This window comes from Nyctereutes procyonoides, unplaced genomic scaffold, assembly GCF_905146905.1.
Source record: "Nyctereutes procyonoides isolate TBG_1078 unplaced genomic scaffold, NYPRO_anot_genome, whole genome shotgun sequence".
NCBI classification, from domain to species: domain Eukaryota; kingdom Metazoa; phylum Chordata; class Mammalia; order Carnivora; family Canidae; genus Nyctereutes; species Nyctereutes procyonoides.
Window position 1 is genome coordinate 32861140 of NW_026575047.1, and position 21760 is coordinate 32882899.

The 21760-nt window shown below is 55.5% G+C and overlaps 2 protein-coding genes across 2 annotated transcripts; one reads left to right on the forward strand and one right to left on the reverse strand.

The window, feature by feature from the left end:
- Positions 1-758: 758 nt before the first annotated feature.
- Positions 759-15127, reverse strand: TADA2B (transcriptional adaptor 2B). Its single transcript, XM_055326884.1, has 2 exons — positions 14844-15127; positions 759-3236 (listed from the first exon to the last, which is right to left on the reverse strand). Exons 1-2 carry the CDS (start codon positions 15111-15113, stop codon positions 2244-2246), a joined length of 1263 nt encoding a protein of 420 aa, XP_055182859.1. The 5' UTR covers positions 15114-15127; the 3' UTR covers positions 759-2243.
- Positions 15128-15722: 595 nt separating this feature from the next.
- CCDC96 (coiled-coil domain containing 96) lies at positions 15723-18618 on the forward strand. Its single transcript, XM_055326174.1, has one exon. The coding sequence runs from the start codon at positions 15723-15725 to the stop codon at positions 17478-17480; it is 1758 nt and encodes a 585-aa protein (XP_055182149.1). The 3' UTR covers positions 17481-18618.
- The last annotated feature ends 3142 nt before the right edge of the window (positions 18619-21760 follow it).

Here is a 21760-nt window from a genome sequence, read left to right on the forward strand (position 1 = left end):
TTTGAAAAATCCTAATTTCTGGGAATTAAGGGGACACATATTAAATATGGAAGTTTAAGGGCTGTGAGAAGGCCTGATGTGGCCCACAGAGCTGGAGGGAAGGGGGTAAGAGATAGCCAATGACAAAGTGACCTTTTCCATGTGACAGCTTGCTAATACTTTAAGTTAAACATTCACCGACTTTTAAGACTGTCAAACCTAAAGAAATTCTTCATACCCCCAAAAAGATAACATACTGAAAACCTGTTTAAGCACAGAATTTCCCATTGGACAGCCTGTGTCAGCATGGGCCACTCATTTACAGGGACCTTGTGCTTCTCAAGCTTAAGTTGGGCAACCATTTCATAATAAAATACCAAATTGAGAACCTCACCAAACCAGGAACCTGATGGAGGAAATAGGTGAGTGACAAGCCCCGGAGGAGCTACAGCTAGCGCTGCTCAACCAGCCAGCATCCCAGCAGCTCAAAGGCCCCCCACTAAGGTTTGCGAGCGGGTTCCCGGGGCAGAGATGCTGCTGGTCCAGGAAGCCCAAGTGAAAACCACTGGCTAAGACCCTGTAAAAACGAAGCCCCATCGCCATCACCACTCAGTGGCAGACCCAACCCGCACTCTGGGGACAGCAGCTACCCTGCAGGGGGACACATGGAGGTGCCTCAGGAGTCCTACCTCTGCTCGCTGTTTCTTCTGTCAAACTCCTGGGCTGAGCTAACCAGGAACACTTCCTGCCAGCATGCAGTATACTTTACAACTAAAGCCACAGACGAGGTATTTGAAATGTTTTATTTAATGCTGAAAAATTTACCCTGGGGGACAGGAGGATGTAAAAAGAAAGGAAAAGGCACCTTAATTAAGTCCTTGGAAATGATGAGGGTCTTTTTGTCTTTCAAATAACTTTGCTTTAATGTAATTTCAAGCCCAAACATTCTGGGAGGTAAACAGTCTCTTGGTCGCAATGGGGCAGGAGCTGCAGGATGAGCTCCCCGAAGAATGGGAGTGCTGGGGGTCTGTAGTCACCCCAACTAAAGTGGGATCTTCACCATGAGAACCAACCCTGAGCAGCAGGAAGGCAAAGAACTGACTCAAGTTCTAGAAGGAAGGTACCATGTCCCCCGACAGAAGAGGGCCCCTGCAGAAACAGTAGGGCTGGGCAGAAGCGGAGTGGAAGCTGAGGGATCCAAGACGGGGACCGGAGAAGCCACACACAGTGCCTCACCCTGAAGGCTCCCTTCCTGCTTGGCCAGAGCCTGCTGTGGGGCAGCCCAGTCCAGCCTGGCTGGGCTGCAGAGAGCACTGCAAGCCCCTGAAATACAACTCTCAGCCAGGCTTGCAGGGAGAAGGCTAGAGCTTCGGTGAAAAAGGTTATTGCAACCACGGTGAAAATCCTGGAGGAAGTGGACTCCAGAACTCAGCGTTCCACTTTCTAAAAGGAGTTCTCCCAAGTAAGTGGGGTACTTAGTCCTGAAAGTATTAGGAGCAGCAAGCAGCAGCCCCCTGGAAAGCTGGCTCAGAGTTCTGGAGCCCCTTCCACATACTAGGGAGCCTGCCCAGGGGCTGGGTGCTTGCCTGAGGTGAGCCTGCAGGCTCTACCCCCTGCAAAGGAGGCAAGGAGCAGTTTGGGGCTCCAAAGAACAAGCTCCAGTTTCTCGATGCCAAGAGTCAGGGGGAAGCTCATGTGGACACTTCGACCTGACTCTTCCTCTAAGGCTCCCAAGGAAACATCCTGTGGTTCTCCAGCCTCACCTCCCACCTGCCCCACCCTGGCCCCCACCTAAAGTGCGGCGTGCTGGGGCTGTGCTGGGGTGTCGGGGGCGGGGAGGGGCCCAGGGGTGCCCCCGGCAGCCAGCCAAAGGTCATGTCACAGGGTCAAGCTGGCTACCGGGGCCAGCAGAAAGCTGCCCCTTTTACCCGCAGCCCAAGAGTTGCGTACCAAAGGGAAGACACGAAAGGAAATGACCCAATCTCATAATAGTCCCCAAACTGAACATGTAAAGGCAAATCGTCATCTTAAGGTAGGACTTTTGGACTAAGTTAAAACATACATACGTCGGCTTCCCCCATGATCCGACATAAAATCGTTACTATTGCTTCTTTCAGAGAACCAGGAAAAGAATTTATAGCCTAAAAGAAAGGAACTCACTTTGTTTAAAAAAGGAGCAACAGTGGGGGGAAGCATGTTGTTCCCTCCCTCGCCCGGGTCCCTTGGGCTCAGAGCGCCTGGTGGCTGCCCACAAACCCACACTTTCAGGACGCATCCCTGGATATCCACCCACTCTCTGTGAGGAAGTTTAAAATCCTTTTCTTTAGGACTTTGTCCAAATAGCTTGGGAGGCGGCTCTTGGAGGGGATCCCCTGTCGCTTCTGGAGGTGGTCCTTGATGATGATGGTCTTAACGGTGACATAGCGCGCAGGGCTCAGGTTCAAGGAGCTGCAGAGCACCTTCTCGCGGTCCGACAGGAGCTCAAAGCCCGGCAGGTTCTCGATGGCTGCAAACTCACTGTCCTTGCCATCCTCCTTGCCCCTCTTGGCACCGGCGGCGCTCTTGTTCTCCTTCCTCTTCTCACGCTTGTGCCGGGCCGCCTCATACTCGGCGGACTCCTCCAGCTTGGTGATGCCGTTGCGCCGGTAGCGCTGCAGCTCTCGGATCTTGGCCCGCAGCATCTTCTCCTTGTGCATGCCCTCAAACAGGTCATCAAACTCCTTGCACGACATGAATTGGTATAGCGGCCGCAGCTTCAGCCGCAGCTCCTTCTCCTCCTTAGTGACCTTACGCTTGGCCGGCCGCTCCTTGTCCTTCTTGTCCTTGCCCAGGAAGGCGGGCACCAGGTTGTAGTCGCGGGCGATGTTCTTGCGCCGCTGCCTCTCCCTGAGTTTGCGCACATACATGTCCACGTGCGCACGCTTCAGCTCGATCTCCACATCCTCATCGTCGTAGTTGACTGAGAGCCCGCTGATGAGCGTCTCAGCATCCTGGTCGTACTCGATCTCGTAGTCGTCACGCAGGGGCATGTAGCCCAGCTGCTGCTGCTCGGCCACCGAGATGTCTAGGGGAGGCAAGGGGGTGGTGAGGCTGGGGGACAGGGGGCCTCCGCCAGGGCACGTGTGGTCGGTCACCCGGTTGGGAATGGTGTCAGGGATGCAGGCTCTCCCCAGGTTTCCGTGGATGTACATGCTTACGTAATGCTCCATCACCTCCTGCGGCGTGCGGGAAGCTCCCACGTGAGCAGCCATGTCTTCCTGTAAGGACAGGGGTTACAGGTTATTCCGAGTGTGAGGGTAACGCCAGGGTCCGCCCTGGACCCCTTCCAGTCCGTGTCATCCTCCCTCCCAAAGGGTATTTGATGGCGCATTCTTTGGAGCCGGACACACCACAGGGTTGTAGACCCTAGAAGGAGCCGCGGGGTGGGCTAGTACTCTGGGAAGATCCCGGGAGGCTCCCCGCCTGATCGGGAGGGGCACTGACTCCGGAACCCACATCTCTCCTGGGTCCTTCGTACAAAGGACTAGCAGAGCTCACATATATTGGCTGCAGCCCCACCCTGCACTGGGGGGTGGGGGGGGACCCCCAAGCTCCCAAGGTGCCCCGCCTTCTCTTGGTGACACCAGGGCTCCCCACCCATGGCTCCCAACACAGGACAGACCTGTTCTGCAGTGCTGCCTGCCTCTGGGAATCAAAACGGACACGGCCCCAGGGGAGCAGGGGGTGGCAGCCTGTCCCTTTCCTGGCTGGTGGTGCAGCAGAGGACCAGGTAAATGCCTTTTGCAGGGGTGGGGACCGTCACGGACGACAGCCTCCATAGTTCCCTAGCTGAAACCTGCCACACACTGCGAGTGCTGCTCACTCCTACAGAAGATGACCCATGAACACCAGGGTTATTAACGAGAGGAAATTATACAACTCCCCCAATCTTTTCCTTCTGCCAAGAGGCCTCTTCCTTAGTCAACCGCTAAAGCCACTTCACAAAGTAGCTGCCCAAAATGCGCACTCATTCTCCAGCAGCCACTCAGCCCCCTGCCCCCAGTCCTGCTCACCCTGCACTGCTCTGTGGCTCTGGCCGCCACTGGGGCCCCACATGAGCCACTCTGTGCCACAACACTCTCACCCCCCACAAGATCAGGTTGGTCTCTGCACCCCTAAAGGCTAAACTGGACTCCAAGAAACTGGCCAATCAACTCGGGCTGACAACAGATGACTCACTGGGTGCTATGGGAGGGAAGCGTTCCTGGGTCTGGCCTCAGACACACGGAGTGCCTGGCACTCTTCCCCCAGATGCGGGGCGCTGAGGGTAGGGCTCCAAGGCAGGGGTCCAGGCAGTGTTGGGGCCTAGTGGGGGACAACCCTTTCTGAGAATCGGAGAAAAGGAAGGTGAGCACACACCAGATTCTGGTCTTAGGGGAAGAACTGTGTACGAGGTTAACTTCTTTAAAACATTACTACTTGCCAAAAAAAAAAAAAAAAAAAAAAACCACTACTTGCATCAAATCTGTTCATTATATTTTCCCAGGGAGCACTTGCCTCCCCCCACCCTAAAAAAACAAAAAAATCACCAAAAAAACAAACCAAGTCACAACTGTCCCCAGCATCCACTGCCACTGTGTGACCCAAGCTGGTCACTTCCCATCTGTGGGCCTCCAGTTAGTACCAGTAAAGGAGGCAGGAGTCAGCCCTACCCTTGCCCCAAGCACCATCAACTGAGAAGGTGTAGACGCTTGGTGCACTGGAGTGAACTCTGCACAAGTGAGGGACCCAGCTCAGGTCCCACTTAGAGTGGCCAGAAGGCTGGTGGGCATCCTTCCACCCTGATGAGCTCTGCTGGAAAAATACCATCCCTGACACCTGCCCTTTCAGGAGGAAAGGACATCCTCATGATGGTGTCCAGAGAGTAGAAATGCCCAAGTGCTTGGTCTAAGCTTCCAGTGCCTGACTGTGCAGTCAGAGGTATGGCCTAGCCTTGCCAACGGACTTCTCCACTCCTCACTGTAGCTTCTGTACAAGCCTGCAGCCACTACAGATTCAGAATCAAGTGTCCAGGGAGCCTCCTGGGTGTGATACCTGGGGTGCCCCTTCACCAGAGGCTGGGGGGGGGGTGCCGAGGCTGCAAGTCCAGGCTTGCCTGGGTAGGCGGTTGGGCCCCAGGCCTTGCCCCTACCCCTGGCCCCATGAGAAGACCTATAGAGCAGGCTGCCCAATGAGGATATAGAACTACCAGCTGCCCTCCCAACAAAATGCTCACCCTGAATCTCAGCAATCTGCCTGTCAAAAATCACTGGATGCTCAGAGCACATTTCAGATAAAACTTAAATCCTGAAAAACAGAAGGATTCTTACTAGTAAAGTTAAATCATAACTGACCAAACCAAGGTATGTAATTTGTTGGAGGTTCTTCCCATCAACTTTGACACTGTGGGAACAAGAGCAGAGGATGGAAACCGCAAGGCAGCCTCAGAACAGTGAGCCAAGTAGGGACACACAGGACACACGGGACACACTGCCCTTCCCCAGCAACTGGTCCCTCTCACACGCAAGGCAGCTGGAAACACACCACAGAAGAGGGTGTACTCATCACTGCTGTTGTGCAAAAGGTCTGGAAGACAAGATGCTATGTGCTTGTGCCACCAGACACTATAGAGGCCACCTAGCACAGCAGGGCTGAGCTGGGAAGGAGCCACTCCACTGTGCTTAAGCACCTGCTTATGGCCTGTTTTCATCTTTATATTGTGTCCAATTCTAAATTGTAAGGAGAAATCCCCCAATGAGAGGAGTGTTTGAAGAGTGACCCTGTCCCACTCTACTCACGGCTGCATGCCCAGGACCAGGCACCTCAGCACAACCACACAGTAGCCAAACCTGGATTATGGAACATTCTACAAAATACCAGCCAGCTCTCCTCAAACGTGTCACAGTCACAAGAGACAACCACTGGGACTGGAGGAGAGACAAGTCAGCGACATCACTGGGGGCTCCTGGTTGGGACCCCAGGCCAGTCTGTGCAGAAGTGAATGGCTCTGAGTCAGCGTCAGCATCCTACTCTCTGGAACCACACAGTACCTGTGCAAGATGCTAATATTTCAGGAGGCTTATAGGATGAATATATACAGGAACTCTGCATACCATCTTTTCATTTCGAGTAAATCTAAAATAAAAATTGTTTTAAAAAATAAAAAAGAAATTGTTTTAAAAATAAAGTTAATTTTTATTTTTTTAGAGAAAGAGAAAAAGTGAGGTAGGGGAGGGGCAGAAGGAGAGAGAGAATCTCAAGCCGACTCCACAATGAGCACAGAGCCGTTATAACGCAGGGCTCAACCTCACAACCGTGAGATCACCACCTGACCCAAAATCAAGGGCTGGACACTTGACCGACTGAGCCACCTAGGTGCCCCTAAAAAAGTAAAGTTAAATTCTTCCTTATACTTATCTGTTTAGAAGTCTGAGATTTACATCTAAATATTAGAAACGAAAACAGAGTACTCAAGTGATGACTCTCCTGCTGTGTGGAAAAGCTCCCCTGGCCATGGTGGGACGGTTTGCTCTACTACGGCCACAGGCAGGTACCACAGCCATGTCTTGTTCTGCGAACATTCACCGTCTAGGGCCACAGGGACGCAGGGTGACTGGCAACCGCAGCTGGGAACACAAGGCATCTCTCCCACTTCATGCCCGCAGCCTGGGCCCCACACCCGGCCAGTGGGCAGGCCAGGCAGCTGCACGAGTACACCGGCACTTTGGTGGCCCAGACCCTCTCTGCATAAACAGGAGGACTCTGGCTCTCGGATGGGCCCTGGTTATAAGTATATATGAAGCCACAGATCAGAGTGGCTAGTGCCTCGTCACCAGGAGCCTAGGAATCGCCATCATCAGTCAAGCTTACTTGCTGCCCAACAACAGCTGAAAGGCCGAGGCCAGCACGGACACTGGCCATGAACTGCCGCTGAGGCGATTCGCCCGGGGGAGCCACCATGTCAGTTTCATGACCACTTAGAAAGGCCCAGCAAAACACACAAAACCCTAATTTTTCAATCACTTTGAAACAGAGTAAGATCACCATGGAACAGTCTAAATGAGAGCAATACACAGCTCTGGTTCCAACAAGAATCCAGAGGACCGACAGGTTTGGTGGAGCTAAATTACAGTGAGACACATACTCTCAAAGATGATTATAAATAGCAGGAGCTACAGCACCCAACCCGAGGCCTGCAGCCTGCCCACCACACTCTGTGTCTTCTCCCATCCTCATGTGGCAGTAGTCACACGAGATCTGCCCACCTCCTGCGAGGGGCGCGAAGGTACCATCACTGTACTCGTGTCACATATGACAGCAGCAGAGCACTGGGAGGGCAGGCCTCCCCATCACGTGCTCAAGGTCACAGTTTCCACTTACTCTAAATGACAGACGGATAGACAGACAGATGGTGGGGATGACAGGCAGGCAGATGGATAAGCAGACAGACAGATGGCCAGGCAGGAGCAACCAAAGTGGGCTTGGGGATAACAGATTTAGTGAGACAAGTTCGAGTCAAGTACAACTAAAATTAAACAAGGAACACAACTGTATCCTACAGCTGGCTTTCCCCCAACACACAGCAGCACACAGCTAAGTAGCCCACAGTCCACAGAAACCGAATCACAGGTTCTGTTCCTTTGTGCTCACAAAAGCATAAAATTACAAAAAAACAAAACAAAACAAAACAAACACCCTTGTAGAAAGATAAAGAGAGGTATGCTGCTTCCCTAGAGCCCTCTGGGAAATGAAGGCAAATACACTGTAGGATACTGAACGGGCCATCAACTACTCCCTGAGGTCACCCGACCCCCACCAGGATGCTGGCTCCCCACGACAGGAAGTGAGCATCCCGGCAAGTCAGGACTCCCCTGGCTTCTCTGGCAGGTCTGGTCTCCTTCCGGCCTTTTCATGGCTCACAGAGATGGCCGCCAGCACCTGAGCAGGGACAGGAAGGACAGTCCAGGAAACGTGTGGGCCGCACCAGAGCTGCTATGCTCCCTGCCCGGGTGCCGCGGCCTGCACACACCCGCCGCTGCCTCCCGCTTTGCACCCAGATGTCTGCTGCTGCTGTGCCTGCACACCCTCCCCACGAGTGCAAACCCCACAGGGTCACTCCTTGATGACCAACCTTTAGAGGCTCCCATCAGTGCACCCATCACCTCTCACACTGGGCGAGCCCACGGTCAAGGGGAGATTTTAAAAACCCAGGGACGCCACCAGTGTTTCCCTTAGAGCTAAACTTTTCCATTCAAAGGACAGTCCTTCATTCCCAGATGCATCGCTCCTATGTGGGCAGTACTAAGATCATCTTTCTTCCTGTGAAATGGTGACAGATTATTAACTGCATCTTTTCAATCTTTTAACAGCTTTACTTGGCAGACTCTGAGTCCGTAACTCTATGTTAGCCCCTGAAATGTTTGTTCAGCAGGACGAAGTCCCTGAAGTCTGAGGGTGCAGGCCGCCCTGCCCTGTGAGGTAGGTCTGCGTGGTGTGCTTTCTGAGGGCCTGAGCCAGACCCCACACACTCTGGAACCCCTGCTGGAAGCACCCTTTCTCTGTGTGTGCAGGCTTGGGTTCCAGTCCTAGCTCTGCTTCTAGCGGCTGAGGACCCCTGACAACTGACTTAACCTTTGTGCCTCCGTCTCCTCATGTGAATCACAGAAGCACCACTGCTACCTGCCCAGTGATGGTTACAGTAGAACAGGTGATGCACACATTCTAACGCTGCTACTGGGAAGCCATGAGCAGACCTCCCATGCCCAAGTCTTCCCCTTCAGGAGCCTGTGTAGCACCCCCTACCCCAAGGCTGGGTGCAGGCCCCCCCACGCCCAGGTCATCCCCTCTGAGAGCCTGTGCTAGACCCCTCTACCCCAGGGCTGGATGCAGGCCTCCCCTACACCCGAGTCATCCCCTCTGGGAGCCTTGCTAACCCCCCTACCCTGGGCTGGGTGCAGGTTCTGGCTCCAGCACTCTGGCCTGCGATCTCTCCCATTACACGGCCTCATCAGGAGGAAATAAAACCTGTCACAGTGAGCAGGTGTGTGCTGCTGCATACAGCATCTAGCTCAGGCCCCCAGCAGCCCCATGGGCCGGATCAGTGGCCCCCGCCCCACTGCTCAGCTGAACAGCCACCTCAGGTGACACTGCCCCCAGGGTTTCCATAGAAGTCCCGCTCCAGAGCACTTGGCCCTGTCGCCCCGGGGTCTCTCACACGGCGGTGACACAGTGCACACCACAGGGAGACCTCAGTGATCAAATGCCTCCTGATCCTTTAAAAAGGCAGAGCAAGGCCAGACACCCGGCTGGCACACTCCCAGAACCACCATGCCATGTTTCTTGCTCAGCCACTCCACCTCTGTCGTCTGGGGTACAGGGCAGGGGCCCTGCACTAGCTGCCTCCTCCCAGGCACAGAGTGACATTCAGTCTTCACGTACAAACCGCCTCCTTCACCAAAATGCCAGCTACCTTTAGCTTCTCAGAGTGCCCTTGCCATGTAGGAGCATCGAGGGCCACTGTGGCCCCCTCTTGGGCCATCTCTCCTCCCCACTGCTTGGGAGCCGCACTTGGAGTTGGGGCTTCCTTCTTCAAAGCGAGAAGCTCCAAAGGGACATAAGCTTCCAAAAGGCCCAGCACCCCAACCTGCGGCTTCTGGGGTGGGGGCGGGGGGGAGTGTCTGTAGACAGAGTGGGCCTGTGAGCAGGGACTTCAGGGACAGCTGGGGGCAGCTTGGGCAAGGTGGCAGCCCAAGGCAGCAGGAGGGAGCAAGGCCTGCACCGGGAAGAACGAGAAGCAGGGGGAGGTGCTGTGTCCTAAAGGACAAGGAGGGGACAAGGAGAGACTGCTCAGGCCCAGAGGGAAGAGGAGGGGCCGGCCTCCGTGGCAGCAGGAGATCCAGCAGCAGCCCAGAGCCCTGCGGCCTCCCTCCTGGGCAGTGTCTGTGCAGGGAGCTCAGTGGGGCACCCGCCTGTTCCTCCTGGGCTGGGGGACAAGCACCCGCGGGGCCCAGTGTCGCCTGACCAGTCGCCAACCTTGCCCTCCTCTCCTAGCTGACCCCATGTTGCTCTAGATGCAGTTTGGTCATCCTCAGAGGGAAGAGGACAGCCACCTGCCTCACGGGGGGGGGGGGGGGGTGAATGAACACACACACACACACAGGGGTGCTCAGTGCCACGCCCCATATCAGATGCTGATGACGAAGAGTGGCTTGTCCTCTGAACAGTGGCTTGTCCTCTGTCCTTACAGGTCACCAGCCATTCCAAGGACCCTCCTTACCTTGGCCACGGCTACTGTTCACTGGATCTGTTTACCTGGAGAGTCCCGCAGGCCTCACTGCCAGGTTCCCTGACCTCCTCTCTAACCTCTGAGAATGCACCAGCTCCCACAACTGTGACTGGCCCTCCAAGAGACAGAAGCCTTGGGGATCCCTGGGTGGTGCAGCGGTTTGGCCCAGGCCTTTGGCCCAGGGCGCGATCCTGGAGACCCGGGATCGAGTCCCACATCGGGCTCCCGGTGCATGGAGCCTGCTTCTCCCTCTGCCTGTGTCTCTGCCTCTCTCTTTCTCTCTGTGTGACTATCATAAATAAATAAAAATTAAAAAAAAAAAAAAGAAGCCTTTCTGGTCAGATAAACCCAAGAGAGAGCCTCACGACATGCCAAGAGCAGAATGGGGCCTCAAGATGGTAAACAGGTGGCCCTGCCAGGCCACATCCAGGTACTGAGCCACAGGAATGGTAATCACGGGTTCCAGCAGACCTGTGCGCACCTATGCTTGCCCAGCAGACGCCCACAGTCAGAGCCGGAGCAGCCACATGCACGGCAGCCAGATGGATGGAAAAACAGCGCAGTGTTGTTCAACCATTGACAACCAGGACACTGTGACACCCACTGCATGGCTGAACCTTGAGGGTGTTAGGCTGAGCAAAACAAACTAATCACAAAAGGGCAAATATTCTAGAATTCCTCTATGTGAGGTCTCCAGAGCAGTCAATTCAAACAGACCCAAGGCAGGGTGGTGGGTGCCCCCAAGGATGGCGAGGGGGTGGGGGTGGGGAGCGGGAGGAGTTGCAGGACAGGAACAGGTTCCGTCTGTGATGATGAGAAAGTTCTGGAGACAGATGGTGGTGATGGGGCCCCAAGAGTGTGAACGTACTTAATGTCACTGAACCAGACACTTAAAAATGGTTAAAACAGGGAGCATCTGGCTGGCTCAGTTGGTAGAGCCTGAGGCTCTTGATCTCAGGGTTGTGAGTTCGAGCCCCACGATGGGCATAGAGCTCACTTAAGACAAATGGGTAAAATAATGTTATGTATATTTTACAACAAAAAAGTGGCATGCCTTACTCCATTTCGATGGCCTGAAAGTAGGGTCCCTGGACCAGCATGACCCGAGAAGTTGTTAGAAAGGCAAATTCTCATGTGGACCCCAGACAGACCAGATCTACCAACGCAGAGCCGGGAGGGGGGCTGGGCACGACCTGTGTTTCCACAAGCCCTCCAGGGTGTTGTGAAGCACGCTGCAGTTTGAAAACCACTGCCCTGCATAACCCTATCGCTTCTAGCTACTTTCTCCACTCAGGCTCCTCCTTTACTGCCCCCCCCACCCACCACCACTTAACAGCAACTAAGAACCCTGGGTCGGGAGGCTGGCAGGATGGGCCTGTGATGGGCCATTCCCACCAATACTCAGAAGGGCCTCCTGCCTCGGGGAGAAGTGAAGGTCTCCATGCTTCCCCAACAGGGCTCCAAGGGCCCCATCGGAACTGCGCGGGGTGGGGGGCGGGGGGGTGTCATTCTATAAACGTTTCCAGACCTCACACACACAGATGCCAGTTCAGGAGATCCAGGAGGCCCCCAGGAATCTGAGACACCTCAGGGGAGTCTGCCCACACTCAGTGAACCAGTGAAAAAGATGGTTATGGGCATGGAGTCAGAGGACCTGCATCAAATTCTGGCTCTGCCACGTTCCTTCAGCAACCACAGCACTCTCCAGCGAGATCTGGAACTTCTAACTCTGAACGTCAGTAGCACCCACCACAAAACAGGCTGCGTCGAGGCTCTCAATACCCCCGGTTATGTGACTGGCTCATTATCCACCTGCCAACCCTTTCCCACTGTCCTATTCAAAGGCATCTCCATACCCACCCTCAAAGGCATGGGTTTGGTGTCAGAGCTTTCCGGGCTCACAGCGAGCATTCCTCAGCCACACCTGGAGGACCCCGTGCTTCAGCCCCAGGAAGAATGTGAGCAAATGGCCCCAGCCTTCAGCTGCAGCCTCTCCCCCAGGCCTGCTGAAACCGCCCCACCCCCATGAATCCCACACAAAGCAGTGCCACCCGAAGAGGAAAGGTCACATGTGCCAACTGAAAAATGAGAGCGAACAGGCTCACCTTCCTCTACACCACTGCCACTGACTTGTGTGCTCTCTCTCCACACTGCACCCTGCCCCCTGGTCACCTCCCCGCTTCTCATCCCATACGTGGACCACCCACTGAACCAGGTCAACACTCTGCTCCCCTGAGGAGTCCTTCCAGGCTAGCCATACCTTTAGCTGCACCAGTAAGCTCCCAGCCTCTGCCCCACTGTAGTTAATGGTCTTACACCGAGAGGTTAAGGCCCAGACTTGGGAATCAGGCCTGCATCTGATACCTTTTCTCATGGTAAAGCTAGGGCATCCTAGACAAGTATTTTAACTTGTCACTCAGGACTGGCACAGGCTACAGGGTGTCCATGGGGCATACCCCTTATGGGCACACATCTGGGAATCCGCTTGGAAGGGCACTGCACATCTCAGAGCTGCAGAGCGCCTCGGGTGAAGCAACAATGGAGTCTAGCGGCAAGAGCAGGTGGCCCAAGAGAGCACAGCTAGATTCTAGAGCCTGCAGCCTGGCAGCGCTCCAGGCGCGGTTAGCATGCAGAATCTCCGGCCTCCCCCAGCACCCACCACGGGTTCTCCAGCACCCACTGCGGGTTCAGCAGAGAGGACCCTCAGCACCCAGGCCCAAGTCCCTCTCCTCCAGCTCTGTCTCCTGCAATGGCTGAGATTGCTGCTAGCTTGGAGTAGGAATCTGCATTTTAACAGGCTCCCCAGGTGATTCCTATGGACAGGCCAGTTCCGAAACCACTGCTTTAGAGAATGCCCCCCCTTCCTGCCCCACGCTTCCTCCAACACACTGGAAGGGGCTTGGTCCTCCCTTGTGTGCCCACAGAGTCGCAGAGAAGGCAGGGTAGACGAGCTGCAGGGAGCAGACTCTGACGTCAAACTATTCGGTTCAAAGCCTGCCTGCTGCACGGGGCCGCCGGGAAGAGGTCACAAGACACGTGCTGCCCAGCACAGTGCCTGGCACTCAGCGAAGCTCTCAGGCCACCTCAGCTATTTTTAGCAAGGGCTGTAGAGATAAGGGCTGTGAGAATGGAGTGGAGAGAGGAAGCCGCTTGGAGGCACTGAGACAGAAGCAGAAAGGCCTGTCACGAGCCACGATCTGGAAGAAGGGCACTCTAAGCAGACGAAATAAAAAATGATCAAGGGGGTAACAGCTGAGATCATCGTGGGCCCTGAAATTTAACCTAAGCGGGTCTGGAAGCCACTGAAGGCTGATGTGATGCGACATGTCTTCAAAGATCACTCTGATTATGGCTTACGGAATGGGCTGGAGGGCACTGGGATGAAGCAGGAAGACCAGTTGGGAGGCCCCAGAAGTGGTCAAGAGATAAACACCAGCCTGGACTAAGGTCGTGAGCTCTGGTCAGATTCTGGACATACGTTGGCGATGGCGCGGCCTGGAAGGAGGACCTGAGGAGGGATGGCTGTGAGCCTGCAGTCTGCGTAACTGCGTGAGGCGGTGGGAGGTTTGGGTCCCGGGGGCTCAGCAGCGAGGAGGTCCGCCAGCAGCTCTCTGTGGAAGGCTGGAACTCAAACGGTTCTGACACTGTAAGCCCCTGAAGACGAGACGAGCCCCTTGCCCTTCTTTCCACAGAGCCCTTGTACACTGTGCACAGAGCTGAGGCCCGAGGTGCACCAAGGCCCTTCTAGACAAAAAGAGGATTTCAGAGGATGGCGGTCAGCATGTGGGCGCTCAGGTGAGGATCCGCAGAGCAGTGCGTCTCTGCAGAGTTGAGAGAAGAGCAAGGATTCCTGGGCTGCAGAAGGGGGGTTTGCCCCCGAAGACTGGCTCACTTTATGGAAAGGAAAGCAGGCCAGGCTTGGGCATGAGGGAGGAAGTGTGGAAAGTCTTCCACAGGGAGCCCAGGAGGAGGGGCGGGCTGCTGGAGAAACGGCAGCAACACACACGAAGTGAGTCCTGGTTCAGGGAAGCAGGAGGACCTCGGGAGGAGGGTCCGGGGTCCCGTGTCCCCTCCCTGCTTCCGCGAGTGCCTGCAGGTGGACACCCTCTTGGCCGCGAGGCCCGCCAGCCTCCTCCTGTCCCCGTGGGCGCGGGGGGCTGCGCTGCGCATCTCCCGAGGGGCCCAGCTCGCTACCCCGCTGGCCTACAGGAGCCCCCTCGCCCTCCACGCCCAGCTCGGCCTCTGCACAGCCCCCGTGGCGGGGGCGAAGCGCGGGGCGAACGCCTGAGCTCCGGGCTCCTTTGTTCAGGACTTCCGAGCGCTCCTCCGGGACGTCCCGGGCCGGCGGGGAGCCCGGCACAACCGGGGACCTGCGGCGCCGGGCTCCCGCCCTGACAGCCGGGCAGGGGCAGCCGGGGCGAGAGGGCGCCGCAGGGCCACCTCCGGGCAGGGCAGGGCCGGCCCTCCCGCGGGCGCCACCCCGGGCCCCGCACGCCGCCGCCCGCCGCCCGCCGCCCCCCCCGCCGAGCCGGCGCGAGCAGGTGCCGCCGTCGCCGCTCACCCAGTTTCCGAAGCCGAACTGCTCGATGGCATCCAGCAGCAGCTGCTCCTCGCGGCTGGTCCAGCCGCCCTCGGCCTCGGGCCCCCACAGCGTGAAGCGCCCGCCGTCCACCAGCTGGTAGCCGTGGTAGCGGCGGTGGTGGCCGATCTCGGCGCCGGCCGAGAAGCACTCGGGGCACAGCTCGATGTCCTGGCACTCGGTGCAGCGGAAGCGCAGCGGGCTCACCTCGGCCAGGCAGTACACGCAGTACTTCTTACCCAGCTCCGCCATCTTCCCCCGCCCGCCGCCCGCGCCCGCGCCCGCGCCCGCGCCCGCGCCCGCGCCCGCCGCCGTCAGCGCGCCGCCGCCCGCGCCCGCCGCCGCGCTCGAGCAACCGCCGCCCGCGCCCGCCGCCACCGCGCCGCCCCGCCCAGGCGCCGCCGGAGCCGGCCCGCCGGGCCGCGTCCCGCCTCAGCACGCAGGCGCCCTCGCGCCCGGCCGCCGCCGCCGCCGCCGCCGCCGCCGCCGACGCCGCCGCACCGCGCAGGCGCTCCGCGCGCGCCACCTCGCGGGGACCCGGCCCGCCGCCTGCGCCTGCGCGCCCCTCGCCGCCGGCCGCCCGCCCCTCCCAGCGCCTCTCGGCCTCCCGGCCCCAGGCGGGGCGCTGGGAAATGGGCGGGAAGGCCGCGCGGCGCGAGCCCGCGCCCTCCTCCAATCAACGCCTCCCGCCGCCCGCTCGCCGCCTCCCATTGGCCCGCTCCCTCCGGAGGCGGGGCGAAGGGGCCGGGCGTCGGCCTGCCCTTTGGCCAATCGGCGGGCCCACCGCGCGCGCCCCTGGTTGCCCCTGGAAACCCAACAGCAGGCGTCGGGGATCCGCCGGGCCAGCCGAGGTGCTGGGAGATGGACGGCGGCCCCGAGCAGCCCCGGGACCCCAGGGGCGAAGGCGGAGATGTGGGGAGCCTGTCCTCGGGGCCGTCCGGGACCAAGGCCATCTCTGGCCCCCATTCCCCGGCCGAACCGCCGGAGCCGCAGCCGCAGCCGCAGCCGCAGCCGGAGCCGGGGCCGCAGCTACAGCCGGAGCCACAGCCGGAGCCGCGGCCGGAGCCGGGGCCCGGGCCGGGGCCGGGGACCGTAGAGGTTTCCGAAGGAGGCGCCGCCGAGGACGAGCCCGCCGAGCCCGCCGAGCCCGCCGAGCCCCGGGAGCCGCCGGCTGCCACCGAGGCTGCGGGCGAGGCGGGGCCCGGGGAGTCGGGGGAGCCGGCCGAGGCTGAGGCCGAACCGGAGCCGGGGGAGCCCGGGGAGCCGGCCGACACCGGGCCTGAGGACACAGCCCAGCCGGGGCCCGAAGGCGGCCCCGCGGAGCCCGAGGAGCGGGCGGCGGAGGCGGAGGACACGGCGGAGGGGGAGGAGGAGGCGGGGGAGGCGGGGGAGGAGGCGGCAGCACCGGCGGCCTTCGGGAGGAGGAAGGAAGCCACCTCGGCCGTGTCTCTGCCGCTGTCCACCGCCGGCCGGGAGGAGGCTGAGCGGGACGGGGAGGAGGAGCGCGAGGAGAGGGGCGTGCGAGGAAGCCCGGCGACAGACAAGGAAAAGCAGAGCGGCGAGGCTGTGGACGAGGATGATGGGTGGCCCGAGGACATGCAGAGGCTGCAGGAAGAGCAGCTGCGCGCTGAGCTCCTGGAACAGTACCAGACGCTGCTGATGGAGCGCAGCAGCTACCAGCGCTACAACCTGTACCTGCAGCACAAGATCTCTGAGGCGCTGCGCAAGAAGAAGGGTCTGGAAGCAGCCGAGGTGCCCGACAAGGGCCCAGAGCCGGAGGCCCCAGAGAAAGAGCAAGCGTACTTCCACCATCTGGCCATGCTGGAGGAGCTGAAGAAGCAGGGCTTAGACGACCTGGACTGGTATCACCAGGAGCTGAGCCAGCTGAAGGAGCAGTGCAGGGAGGAGCTCTCCAGGGTGGAGAAGGAGTGGCAAGGCTTCCAGGCGCTCAAGAAGCAGGTGGTGATGCAGGCCATGGGCAGCTGTCGGATGCGTGGCGGTCGCCAGGCGGCTCTGCGGGAGGTGGAGCAGATCCAGGCGCTGGAGGATAAGAAGGAGAAGGAGATGAGTGCTGTGAGACTAGAGAACGTGCAGCTGAAGCAGAGCCTGATGCATTTTGAAACCCGGATGAGGGCCCAGGAGGACTTGACGGAGGGTCTGCTCCTCATTGATTTTGAGCAGCTTAAGATTGAGAACCAGACCTTCAATGAAAAAGTCGAGGAGCGAAATGAGGAACTTTTAAAACTGCACAACAAGGTGACCAACAATGTGCAAATAATAACCCACGTGAAGGAGAAGTTACATTTTGTGGATGTAGAAAACGCATGCAAGAAGACACAGCTTTTGGAAATTGAGGCCCGGGTGGCCCTGAGGAGGGACATCCTGACCAGGACCAAGCAAGCCCGGGACTGCCTGCGGGTTGACAACAGCAAGCTGAACCAGAAATGTGGACTTCTGGGCAAGGAGCTGCTCCTTCGGGACATGGAAGAGAAGGTGGACAAGACGGAACTGCTCAAGCAGCGTTTAGAGTCCCTGAAACGCCGTCACGCAGGGCTTACTATGTCCTGCAGGGGCGTGAAGCAGAAGATCAAGGAAGCCAAAGCCTTTCTCCCGTCTTAACACTGACGATGGGAGAGTCCCCAGAACATCTTTGATCTCAGCAACTTTTATCCTGAGTTAACTTTTATTCTCCATGTATGGCCCTTCTTTAAAAGGCCTGTGATCCTGGGACTGGAGCTGTATTTTGCTTAAATCTCATCATTTTCAACCTCTAAATGAGTCCCGAAAAAAACTGGGTTAGTAATCGGTTTTACGTGGGGTTGAGTAAAATATAAAATAGGTCCAGAGAAACAACAGGGATGACTTCATGGACCTGGCTGCTCATAAAAAGCTATCAGAAGCCTTTTTGTATCTGAGCAATTCCATAATCTCAAGGACCTGATCCTGAAGAAAATTGTTCCTCTTCCATATGTCAGGGTTCTACAAATGGGCAGGGGAGCAAGAAAGTTCCTGTGCATTAAGTGAATTATTAAAGCCCCTTTGAATTTATTAATGTAGTCCTGAGTCGCATCCTCAACTCAAAGTTCGCTAATTTCCTCAGATGAATCTAACGTATGTAAGCAGCACCAGCTTTGAGGTAATGAACAGGATGAGGCAGACAGGAGAAATGATAACTAGGAAAAGGAGCTAAGGTTCATCTTTCCTTTTTCCAGGAGAGGAGGCTCGGTCGGCTTCACCGTTAACGTTTGTTTCTGGCTCAGTGACCATCTGCGATTCTAATGAAATGTTTTCTTGGATCTTCTAAAGAGACGCATTTATCTATACAAAAACATGACATTTTGTTTTCCAATGAAGACAAAATAATAATTGTATAGTGTTTGGCCAGGTGCAAAATATGCAGAGTAGTGACTGTTGACTATAAGCCTTTTGTTCCGGGCAAGATTTTTTTGGACCTTGGCAACAGGACCGCGCTCCGCACATGATTTTACTCTGTATCAAATATTAAAATGTCTGTTATTCCTTGTGTCAATGTAGGAAATACCTGATAGGTCTACCTCTTTAATCCAGAATCAGTGATTACATTTCCAGTTTTCCTTGGTGCTCTTGGAGCTAGGGGCCTGTTTTCATTTCTTTTTCATTTTAAATTGAACTTCAGGACGTGCAGATTTGGGTTCAGAAGCATTCTCCCATCCCTAAGCTTAAGTAGCTCCTAAGAAGGGTGATCTAGTTTTTGGTGCTGAACACCTGTAAAGAATGATAGGAAGCCCCCTCTAGGCAGATGGGTCAGTTCCTCGGGAGAATGTCACAATTAGTTTCTCTTTTAGTGATGCGATTGTTTCATAAAATGTGTTCCCTTTGAAGCCAATAAACGACTAAATTCCTTTTCTTTTTTTTTATTTTTTATTTTTTTAAAAATTTTTTTTATTTATTCATAGAGATGCAGAGAGAGAGTGAGAGAGAGAGGCAGAGACACAGGCAGAGGGAGAAGCAGGCTCCATGCAGAGAGCCCGACGCGGGACTCGATCCCGGGTCTCCAGGATCACACCCTGGGCTGCAGGCAGCGCTAAACTGCTGCACCACCGGGGCTGCCCTAAATTCCTTTTCTAACTTTCATAGCTTGGATACACTACACTTGTTTATAGGATCACATTTACCAAACCACACAGACGTAACAATGAGGGGTGTAAAACGCATCTACTTCCCACTCCATCATCTTTCTCCTCTACAATTGTCGTCTTCCCTCCACCCTGTTCATCAAGTCCAAAGGAAAGTAGGAAATCACCCCCAAATACAGCTCTATTATGCCTCCTGCCAAAAGCTGCACAGGCCCAGGGGGTTCTTGTGGTCAGGAAGGCTTCAAAGTGAACCTGACAATGTGTTTGAGGCCTTCCCCAAGCAAGCAGCTGTCATTGCAAGACCATCTGTCCCTTTGGTTCACTAGGGGGAGAGCAGGTATTTTCAGCTGACCTTGCCCCACTGGCCATTACCCAGCCTGAACCAAGCACTCCCTCACCAACCTCGAACTCGGGACAGACAGGCTTCTTGAGAGCACAAGATACAGAGACAGATGAAGCTGGCATTGCTTTCAGCTGCAACATTACCAGTGTTCTCTCAAATTACCACATTATCTCATGCTAGAGATGTTACAGTTAATTAGAAGATAAATAATCTTCTGTTGATTACTACATAATGAGGCTCCCTCTAATTAAATTACAGGAAAGCTCCTGATCACGAAATAGCAACCCATTCATGAAGTGTTTCTTTAGCTTGCCTCTGAGGAAGGATGCCACAGACACCACCCCTGCTGCCCCAAGTCTTACTGGTGTGCCCCATCCCAGTCTCTGACCCACTGCTTTGTGACTGTCTGCTTCACCCACTGGGCCCCAGTGAGACAGAGGCCCGGGAAGTAAGGACTTCCATTCTCCCTCGGAGCCAGCACGATGCCTAGCACGTAATCATAATCAATGCTCAATAGTTTGTTGGCTTATGAACAGCCAACGTCATGGCATTCTCATTTTCTGGCACTAAGTGTTGTTTGAATGCCTAGGGTAGGCAGCTGCTGCTAAGTCCTGTATGAGACAAAATAATCACAGGTAGAAAGAGGAGCTCTCCAGAAGTAGAACCAATGAGGAAACAGCCCATTGGGCTGGTAGCCTCCCTCCCTCTAGAAAGATAAGATGGGGCAGCTGGACTAGAAATCTCTGAAATCAAAGGCTAAAGATTTTTGTCATCTCCTTGCCAAAAGAGAGGGCCTGCAAAATGGAGGCACAATAAAATCTGAGGCGTTACGTGAAATGACTTTTTTTTTTTTTAAGATTTTATTCATGAGAGACACAGAGGTAGAGACACAGGCAGAGGGAGAAGCAGGCTCCATGCAGGGAGCCCGACATGGGACTCGATCCTGGGTCTCCAGGATCATGACCTGGGCTGAAGGCGGCGCTAATCCGCTGAGCCACCTGGGCCGCCCTCATGACTTCTTTTTAAAATTGGTCTGAGTTGGAAGTGTTTCGCCTCGGTGTCACGGGCGACTGTCACAGCAAGGGCAGGAAGGGAATCACACACAACCTATGTACAATTTGCCAAGGCATCTGAAAAGGAAACCGCTTTCATTGGTAGGTGAAAGTTGTTTCTGGTGACTTACCACGTTTGAGATTTTAAAATTACCTAAGTGGAGAAACCTGCTTTCTTTTTTTGTAAGTTGGTCTGAAGCCATAATTTAGATTTTTGCCACTGATTGGGGATGCCTGTCTGATAAAATCACAGCAGAGTTAACACACCTCATTTTGGAACTTACGTTTTATTTTTTTTAAAGATTTTATTTATTCATGATAGATACGCAGAGAGAGGCAGAGACACAGGCAGAGAAGCAGGCCCCTTGCAGGGAGCCCGATGTGGATCCCAGACCTCGGGATCACGCCCTGAACCAAAAGCAGACGCTCAACCGCTAAGGCACCCAGGCGTCCCCCCTCCCCCAACTCTTTAACTGATGCAGGCTTCTAATATTTCACCCAAAGGATGCCAACGATGAGTACAGAGGTGCCTCCAGGAGGAAGACAGGGAGCACTTGCAAATAAGGCCTTTGGAATCAGGCTGACCTGGCTTCTCATCTCCTCTGATTGTGACCTGGGACAAACACTCCACCTTTCCAAACCTCAACATGTCCCTTGTAAAATGGGTAAAAATTTATAAGAATCAGTATGTGAAAAAAAGTAGCTCTTCCCCAGGTGGTGAAATTACTACTTTCATTCTCTGTATTTCCAAATTATATACAATGATCGTGCATTTTTAATAATTAGGGGGAAAATACCAATTTTTAAAATTCCTAAGTTCAAGAGTTCAGATACCAAAAGTTGACCTGTCAAAAGCATGATTCTAGCCACCTATGGTGATGGGTTTCTCTTAATGACACAATTCATTTTTTTAAAAAGATTTTTATTCATGAGACACAGAGAGACAGAGACAGGCAGAGAGAGGAGCAGTCTCCATGCAGGGAGCCCGATGTGGGACTCGATTCCAGGACCCCAGGACCGTGCCCTGAGTCAAAGGCAGATGCTCAATCACTGAGCCACCCAGGCGTCCCTAATTCAACACCTTACTCTAATCCTCACCAGCCAGTGGATGGGTGCTGGTACCCTTTTTACCTCTGGTTACAGAAAAGAAACAAGAGGCTTAGAGAATTTTAATATTCCTGTTCTGACCTCAAACTGAATGAGACCTGCAACAGTTGTTTTTGGCTGGAGCAGCTTCTACCAGGAGCTCCAGAGTGGTGCCAAGAAGCCGCAGGAATGGTGTCTAAGAGGAATGGAGAGACTTGGGTCAGGCCGGGGGGGCGGTTGGCTACAGCCCCTCCCTCCACGGGCTCAGGCATTCTGGGAGAAGGGGCCTGGTGTGGCCGGGCC

Bases quoted from the DNA above. Each gene is read 5' to 3' on its own strand.
- TADA2B (XM_055326884.1), bottom strand. From the start codon at position 15,113: ATGGCGGAGCTGGGTAAGAAGTACTGCGTGTACTGCCTGGCCGAGGTG. The intron at 3,237-14,843 runs GTGAGCGGCGAC...CTGTCCTTACAG, and splicing joins AGTTCGGCTTCGGAAACTGG to GAAGACATGGCTGCTCACGT.
- CCDC96 (XM_055326174.1), top strand. From the start codon at position 15,723: ATGGACGGCGGCCCCGAGCAGCCCCGGGACCCCAGGGGCGAAGGCGGA.